The sequence below is a fragment of the Monopterus albus genome, unplaced genomic scaffold, assembly GCF_001952655.1.
Source record: "Monopterus albus unplaced genomic scaffold, M_albus_1.0 scaffold8.1, whole genome shotgun sequence".
In the NCBI taxonomy this organism is placed as follows: domain Eukaryota; kingdom Metazoa; phylum Chordata; class Actinopteri; order Synbranchiformes; family Synbranchidae; genus Monopterus; species Monopterus albus.
In genome coordinates, this window is record NW_018127888.1 from 2762124 (window position 1) to 2771481 (window position 9358).

The 9358-nt window shown below is 42.4% G+C and overlaps 1 protein-coding gene across 1 annotated transcript; it reads left to right on the forward strand.

Moving 5' to 3' along the window:
• The first annotated feature begins 6 nt into the window (after nt 1-6).
• sgpp2 (sphingosine-1-phosphate phosphatase 2) lies at nt 7-8745 on the forward strand. Its single transcript, XM_020585734.1, has 4 exons — nt 7-93; nt 4706-4885; nt 6783-6872; nt 7457-8745. The coding sequence occupies exons 1-4, from the start codon at nt 85-87 to the stop codon at nt 8000-8002; spliced, it is 825 nt and encodes a 274-aa protein (XP_020441390.1). The 5' UTR covers nt 7-84; the 3' UTR covers nt 8003-8745.
• Nucleotides 8746-9358: the final 613 nt, after the last annotated feature.

Sequence of the window (9358 nt, forward strand, 5' to 3'; positions counted from 1 at the left end):
TTGGGTCATGAGATCTTCTACATCACTTGTGTACCCTGCATACAGTGGAACCTGGACCCATTCCTGTGCCGACGTCTTATCAACATGTGGACTGTAAGTCGCCAGTAGACAGAGAATCTCTGTGTGTGTGAACATTTCAGTCACCTCGGTGTGCACAAACACAAGTCTTCAGTCTGATGTCCGTCTGTTCCACAATGCCGCCTCTCTTCTCTGTGTTGTTCTGTCTTCCTCTCTTCACCTTTCAACCTCCTTTCATTCTTCTCTCCATTCAGTGACCTGTCTCTGACACCACCATGTTCATATATCCCCAGGCCTGGGGGACACTGGGGCCAGCCTGACCGGGGCCTCTGACATGTAGGGAGGGCACACATGAGGACACAGTGGGGGGGAAAAAACCTGCTAGAATCTTTCCTTTAGACATTTAGTCTGGCACAATCCAGAACATGGTGACGAGAGAGACTGAAAACATGCCAAATGTGAACCCAGAAGGAGTGTATTTGACACTTGTTGAGCCACACAGACAACCATACATCCTCACTCCTGCAGACTATATGATGTGTTTTTGTGCCCTTTGTGTCCCTGCTGTGGGCACTTGGTGGGTGCCCTGTGTCTGAACCCCCTTGTTTGTCCCCTCAGGGAAATAGATACCATTCTTTTGACATCCTGGCTGCACCGGGCCCTTGTGTGAACTCCTTTCAAACACCAACACACACACATGCTCACACTACTGTTGAACAGACTCATTGCCCTTGCTCTAGTTAGGCATTACCAGCTTTACTCTGTGTTTTCCTCCCCCTCTTTTTTATTGGCCTCATCAGTGCTTTGAGCTTTCTCTCTCTGGACCAGCCGTTTGGTCTGCCAACCCTCAGGGTGTATCACCCCATGGTTCACACATTGAACAGCTCCCTGCCATTGTGCCGGTTAAGTTATTTTAGGTTCATGGAGGGCTGTGTATGCCATCTTGCCTCTTCTGTCTCTTTCACACACACACAGAAAAAGCTGGCAACCCTTTACACCAACAACCGAAGTGCATCCATACAAATTAAGACTTGTGCTAACATATTACAGGACCTTGAATGACACACACATTATACCCACATGTACCCTTCTGTCCTTCCCTGCCTTCTGTTGGCTTTACCTTCAGGGTGATTGGTTGATTTTGGAAAACAACAAATGTCGTTAACCACATGGTCATGAATTACATAGCAGTATTACTGTAGTGTTGTATTATACAAGTCATACACCTACTGTCCTGTCAAGGTGTACTTTTACATAATGACACAAAGGGCATATACTCCTAAGATATAAACTATGTTTAGAAAGAAGCATGTAGACTTTTTACAACTTATGAGAATATTGGTGTGTTAACATTACAAAGAAAATATGGTCAATGCAGTTTTTACTAACATACTGACTACAAGTTTCTGCTATAAGTTCATAAGTGTTTGAAAAGGACCAGAGCAAAAATGATCTAATTATTAACAAATCGAGAGCTCCTCGTTGTTAATAGAAGAATGAGGGCTGAACAGAAACGGTACAAAACTCTATAAACATGTGTGTTTATCACATAAACAAGCATGTTGCATGCCTCATAGCAAACTGTACAACACATCAAAACATTTACAGCAGACAACTTTAAGTCAATGAGAACGTCAGCCATGACTAAGCTCAACTTTAGAACTGGACCCAGAGGAGCAACAGATTTTGTTGCCTTATTAAGGCTAGCTCAGTAATTTGCAGGAACCATGCTGTGGGGATTTGGCATATTGGCTCCAAAGTCATATCTGTGGAAAATACTTCTCTGTTTAATAGTAGTAGGCAGCGGCATGACTCCCAAAATACCCATTGTATAAATTTAGCTGTTGCTGTTTAGTTCTACACTTGGGAACCTTACAATGGCTTTACTGTTAGGAGCTTCATTATGTAAAGTGTTATTTTTAGACATGTTAGTTTTAAGTGCATAGATTTTTTTATTTTTTTATTTTTATACCACTGAGGATTTAACCTAGAAGTCTAATTTATTGCCACTAGTGTTGAAAAATAGCTTTCCAATGTGTTAGCATAACTTTATTTCGCAGTGTCTTACTGGTCACTGCGCTGTTATGCATCACAGAAACATGAACTAGTAACAAAATCAGCTCATGTCATTGTAGAACAAAACAAACATCTCTTCTTTGTTTCATTCAGATGCACATGTTGACACATCAAAGTCCAAGCTGCTCTGGCCTCAATCAATGCACTTATTCATGAGAAGGCACACACTCCAGTGCTAGTGTGTGTCTGTCTCTTGACCTGTCTTTAACTCTTCCCTTAATGTGACCAGACTGACCCTGGGTCAGTCCTTTGATGTGACTCGTACTAAGAAACCAATGTGACACTAGCATGACGACTTTACTGGAGGCCGTTGAAAATGATGTTTGTGTTGATGGCAGCTGCACGGGGTGGAGGGGATGTCATGTGCAAGCACTTGGACTGGCAGATTCATGTGTGAATGCAGAGCAGAGGACACAGTGGATGATGTGTACACAGCATGGCTTGTTGTATGAATACACAGTACTGGTGAATGAATGCAGTCACATGTGCCAAATGTGTTTATCATTGTCTGTCTTCTGTTTATTGTCCATTTTATTTGACCAGTTTCTCTGTCTGACCATGTATGTGTAGGTACAGTGTGGGTAGATGCAAATATTGGAATGATACATTTACATTGAGGCATGACTGGAGGATAAGGAGAGATGGAAAAGTACAATTTAGCTTTAACAGCATTATTATTACTGTCTTATTTCCCTTGTGTGCGCTCATACTGTACAGGTTACTTTCTATCTCTTAAATTACAGTGGCTAAGAGTGTGTGGGCAGTTTGTCACAAATGCTAATGTCACCAGGCTAACATGCTCACTATGAATACTGATGTGTTGATTTTTTTGGACATGTTTGCCATCTTAATTTAGCATGCTAACTTATGCAAATAAGCTCTGCACTAACACTAAAGTATAGTAAAGCTGTTGACAATCATTTCGTCATCCACCAAAATACTAGACAATGTTGCCTTGGGGTATAAATATTTCTATGTGGGTTTAGGGGGAGTAAATTGATGGTAGTACTTCCTGAAGGATAGGTTATCTATCCTCTTAGTACTAGCTAAAGATAAGACTCAATTAGCTTAGCATAAACACTAAAAACAAAGTTCCAAAAATATGCCTAACAGTACCAATTAAGCCCACTAATTAACATGTATCTTGTTTGTTAAATTCAGATACAAACCAAAATGTAAAAATTCCAATTTTATTATTTCTTGGGCAGGAAAAATTTCCCTGTGTGGAAGCTAATAGTGGTCACACTGCTTTAAAAAAGAAAACATTCCAATTAGTCTCAACTGTACTTTGTATTTAGCACTGATGGGCAAATGTTAGCATGAAGCCCAATTAAGTGAAGGCACTTTACCAGTTTCAGTACCAGTCATCATGACAATGCCCTTGTGCAAACAGCCAGATCCATAAAGAACTGGCTTTCCCAGTTTGGTGTGTAGGAACTTGACTGGCCGGTGCAAACCCCTGACCTAACCTTCAGCAAACATGTTTAGGATGAACTGGAACGCCAACTGTGTTAGGATTTATCACCCAGCATCACTGCTGGACCTAATGCTCTTGTGGCTGAATCAAGTCCCTGCAGTTAGTTGCAATTTCTGCCTCTACCCTTGAGGGAAATGTTTTAGAAGTTATGGCAGCCTATTAATTCCTTTGTTTTTGGAATGATGGAGTGTAATGTCCTGGTGTCCACATTTTTCAGACCATTGTCTACATTTTATTGCCTATCTCTGCCTCTGTCACTTTCTTTCCTCTCTTATCTCCTTGCCTCCTTGTCTCTACAAGTTGCTGCACTAATAGCAGGTCAGTAGATGTACTTTTATATTGTTTGCCATGGTAACGAGCATTTCCTGATTACAGTGTCAGTGGAGATGTAATAATAGCCTCTCTATTCTCTCCCTTAAACACACACATTAGTGTCCTGCTCCCTGTCTGTGTGCTGCCTCCCTGCTTCTCGCGAAGACAGCCATTCATTAAATATACAATGAAGAGCTTTAAATAAACCTGGCGCTGGAGCAGGCTGTCCCTCCAAGGGCCACTGGGCATCTCATGAAAGAGAATAGGCAGCACATTCAGGACACATACACAATAATATCTACAATGTATATATAACACATACATCTTAGACTGACTATCTCAGCCCTTTTTCCATTGTTGGAACTTACCAATCTGTAACGGAACATGTAGGTCTTGTCACTGGTCCTGCTTTTGTTTACACTGTGCTCAGCCCACTTTGGAGCCGAGTTCCTGGAGCTACATTTCGGTACTCCTCAGGATGTAGTACAATGAAGTTCCAGGTGGGTGCATGTAGGGCTATCATCACGTCTTAAGTAGCATAACAAGCACATTGTGTGAACATGCACTCACTGGTTTAGAGGTAAAACTGTGTGTAAATCCTAATTCCCTTATTTGGATGCCTCAGAGCTCATATTCCTACTCTAAGGAGTGAGGAGGATGCCTGGATCTGCTACAAAGACAAATTTAAATTTTGTCAGTTAAAAGTAATCATTCCCAGAAATAACAGATAGCATTAAAAAAAAACTGCAAAAATAAGAATGCAACTGAAAACACCAGATAATGTAGGACCTGCTTCTGAGAGACATGTATCTTCTCTCTTAGTTGGTGATGTACATTGGCCAGGTGATGAAGGATGTGCTGAAGCTGCCTCGTCCTTCCTCACCCCCTGTGGTTAAGCTGGAGACACGTGTTGACGCAGAATATGGGCTACCCTCCACCCACGCCATGGCCGCCACCGCTATCTCCTTCACCTTTTTACTAAGTGCCCCCTCGAGGATACAGGTGAGATAGTTGTGATTAAACACAGTGTGATAAAGTGCTGCATGAATATAGCCAAAATTTCACCATCTCCAATACTATGATTTATGACGATGCCTGTTAAACAACATTCCCATCAGCCTCAACTGTGCTTTGGGTTTGGTGCTAATTAACAAATATTAGCATGTTAACATGTTAAAGATGGTGAACATTATATCTGCTAAACATCAGCATGTTAGGATTGTCATTGTGAGTTTGTTTGGTTACAGATATTAGCATTTAGGTCAAAGGTGTGCACTGCCTAAATACTGTAAACCTCACAGAGACACTGAAATGGCCCAAGACAGAGTTTTGTTTGTCATACATATTCCTACCAAAGGTCAAAAATGAACATCCACACTCACTTTGGTACATGATTTGTTAATTTTTCTCTTTCTTTTTAAAATCTAAATGTGAATATTTAGGATAAAGAAAAAAATTATTCATATTTGTCATGATATTACTCAACAAAAACATCAGGAGATGCAAAGAAACCTGACAACTTCAACTAGCAGCCAAATGATTTGATATTTAGAGGCGGAGATAATTACTATAGAACAATTTCTTGATTGGTAGCTGTAATATTTATAAAACTGTAAATCGCTGCACACTGCCACTGGCATAGCTGCCTAAAAATTATGTAGTTCCACCTCATTAGAATAAGGAAGTGCAGGCCAAGTAGGTGTTGAACTGTAATTCTGACGCTATATATCTCATTAGAAGTGTTACTGAACTTTCAGGATTCCTGTAAGATTAGCAAAGCACCTGTAAATGTACTCGAGCCAAGTGAGGCGTTTTTTTTTTTTTTAAGTCTGTTTGAGGTACTGGGGGCCTGTGGATGGCAGGTTGCTCACTGGTAGCTGAGTGGGATGAAGGGAGTGGTCCCACTGTCTATCAGCGAGTCCTGACTGAGCTGGTGGACAAAGGGCAGGGATGGGCGGGTGCAGCAGTCACCATCAGTCACCATCAACCACAGCCGTCGAGCTGCTGTTTAGTCTTCTGATGGACTCAACTGAGTCAATGACTGTCAGTCCACCTCCCTCCCCCTCTTTATCTCTCCCACTCTACTGCCAAGTCAATAAAACACTCAGTGGCTCAATCATACGCTGTCTTTATCAAGTGCTGTGTTTTAATGAAGAACTGAGGGAATGCCAAATCCAGCCGTTAGTAGTTTACGGTCCCTGTCAGACTGATTTGTAGTCAGATTGTATCAGCTGGCTCTTTTTTGCATTGTTGTTTTCAAGGTCATAGAAATCACCTCATCTATGTACAGTAGAGCACTTAACTGTGGCCTGAAATTCCTTAAGGATTCCCCTGAAAGAAAAGGGCACACATAGCTTTAGACGACTAGAAGGCTGTTGCAGAGGCTCCTGAATAGCCACAAGGCCTCGGGGCAGCTCGGCCTGTTCCTGGAGCAGGTCGGAGGTCACGACAGTCAATCACCAAGTGACCCCCTCCTGTCCCTGGCATCCTTTGTGGCCATTCACAAAAAAAAAAAAAAAACTTTTCTAAAGAGCGGGGGGGGGGGGACCAAAACCTGCTGCTGTAGGTAAAGGAGGGAGGGGAGAGAGGATGGAAACAGTAGAGGGATAAAGGAGCAAGTGACTTGTTGACGGGCAGTACGTCAACCGGGCAGAATGCAGAAGTGGTAGAAAGAGGAGCTGCACGTCAGCGTTAAGAGGACTGACGAATGGACGGTTTGATCACTAAGAGGAAAATGCCTTTTTTTTTTTATTAAAAAAAAGGTGGAATGTGCATGTGACACACAGCATTCTACTTCAACGGATTTCATCTTTTATCAACCTAATCAGGGTGTGGTATGTATATGAGGTGTCTACAGATCGGTCACTGCGATGGTTAGTGATGTGTTTTTACGTCTCAGTTCCAGTTCGGGGTGGGTCTGCTGATCGCCGTGACATTCTCATCCTTGGTGTGTCTGAGCCGTCTCTACACTGGCATGCACTCAGTCTTGGTGAGCTAGTACCTCCACACACACACAAAACATTTAAGCAAAACAAATTCATTATTCATATCCATTTCTCGTGAAATTGTTCGACTCATGCTTCGATCCAAGACTGTTAATTCAGCTGGCACTTTACAGTATGTTCCCTTCTTTTATTTTGAAAATCTTGATGCAATCATATTAAGTGACAGTTACAACTTATTAATCAGTTATAGACGGGTGACCCTGAACAAATGAGGGTCACAGTTGTAGAATCAGTCACAGTGCAGTAAAGCTGTTCTAGACTACACCTTAAGACACTTTATATTTGTTTTTACTCTGTCACCCATCTGTATGTTTAAGTATACATTTCTCCAGCTAGTCTCACCACTACAACTCTGCTTATTGAGCAATTTTCTTCTGTAAATATTCAAAAATATCCATTTTGGGAAATATGCTTTTTTTGCTATCATGCTTACAGTGAAACGAGAAGATTGATATTGTCACATCTACCATTTTATTTTACCTGACAGAGCCAGATTAGCTGTTTTTCCTGATCCCAGTGTATCTTCCAACATAATTTTGTTGCTGGTGAAATATTATTGTGCTTTCAGGATGTGATCTGTGGCGCTTCGATCTCAGCCATCCTCATATTACTCACCTACCCCTACTGGGACACCTTTGACCGTTTCCAGCTCACCAGCTCCATCTCCCCCGTTGTGGGATTGGTATTGCCCCTCTTCCTCAGCTACATGTATCCAGAGCTGGAACATTACAGCACTACACGGGGGGACACCACCACTATCCTTGGAGCAGGGGCTGGGTCTTCTGTGGGATACTGGGTGAATGAGCAGCTGGGACAGACGTTTGAGCCCCAAGGGGCATTACCTGTACCCCTACCCCCGCTGACTTTACATGCAACGTTACTAAGTGCTGCCCGCTTCCTTGTGGGAGTTATAGCGTTAGTGGGAACTCGGCAGGTAATGAAAACAGTGAGTCTGCAGGTGCTGTATTCCTGGTACAACGTGGCAAAAAATGATTCCAGTGCGAGGAAGAGGAGAGAGATTGAAGTGCCATCGAAGTTTGCCACATACACAGCTGTTGGACTTGTCAATTCTATACTGGTCAATAGAGTTTTTATTTTACTGGGGCTGCATTGACTTAGTGTCAACATAAGACTGAGTCATCTGAAATTGCAAAAATGCACCTTGTATCTGTGTGTCAGGTGATTGATTTTTTTTAAACATTAACTTTCCATAAAAGTTCTCACTGGGAATGAGTTGTGTGTGACTGACGGTAACGACTCAAAGCAAATAGAATGTTGCTTAGGTATCAAGTTTCAACTGTTTATAGTCAGCTTGGTGTACTCTCATAGATGTACTGTGTATTTCAGAAGCTACACTTGTCATAATCTGCTGTTTCAAGTTCCCTGTCACTTTTTCAAATGGGAGAACAAAGCAGCATGAGCTCAAAGCGGTCAGAAAAGATCAAAACTAGTCCAAGCGAAATTTGACAACTCTTTCAGTGTCACCTTTGTTCTCTAAATTTTAGAGTCTAAATAAATCATATCACCTGGCAGGATAAATCGGGTTGAAATTAGTCATAGTGGTCAGGTTATTAGAGGTACACAGGAATAGAAAAGGCAACCTCCCTTGGCTATGGTACAGTCTGGAGGAATGCCAGAGCACAAGTCAAACCTTGTAAATCAAGTTTGACATCTGCATGCCTCAGTTTCATATGGGAAACTGCAAAAATCTCCCTTTAAACTGACAGTAAAGCATCAACTGATACAGATATTCACAACTCTTGCATACTTGTTACCTGATAAGAATGTGATAAACACTAGAAATGTCTAAGCAAAGTTAGAATGGCTTTATTTGAATAAACAGTCATTTTAAATGAAGAACCGGAGCTTTGGTTATTGTGTTACACATTATAATGTGGCATAGCTTCATATTACATCACCTATGTCAAGCCAAGAGCAGAAAACCCCAGCCGGTACCTTTCAGTGAATTTGTTCAGTGTCTGTATGACTCAGATCTTATTGAAGGCAGCCACATCCACAGACTGAACATATTCCTTGAAGGCGGTGATGGCTTCCTCCAGAAGATCTGTACCTACTTTATCATCCTCTACCACACATCCTATCTGGAGCTTCCTGATGCCGTAGCCCACTGGGACCAGCTTGGACTTCCCCCACAGCAGCCCGTCCATGCTGACACTGCGGACGCACTCCTCCATCTTGGCCATGTCCGTCTCGTCATCCCAAGGCTTGACATCAAGCAGAATGGAGGACTTGGCAACGAGAGTTGGCTTCTTGGATTTCCTGGCTGAAGGAGGACTTGGCAATGAGAGTTGGCTTCTTGGATTTCCTGGCAGCATACTCGGCGAGGCGCTGTTCCTTGATTCTAACTGCCTCTGCACACTCGGCCTCGTCATCAGAGCCAAACAGGTCAATGTCATCGTCACTGGTGTTTGTAGAAACTGGGGGAGTAGCTGGGAGGACAAACTGACCA

Coding starts and splice junctions, on each gene's coding strand:
- sgpp2 (XM_020585734.1), top strand. Junction 4,886..6,782: donor GTGCCCCCTCGAGGATACAG/GTGAGATAGTTG, acceptor TTTACGTCTCAG/TTCCAGTTCGGGGTGGGTCT. Junction 6,873..7,456: donor CTGGCATGCACTCAGTCTTG/GTGAGCTAGTAC, acceptor TTGTGCTTTCAG/GATGTGATCTGTGGCGCTTC.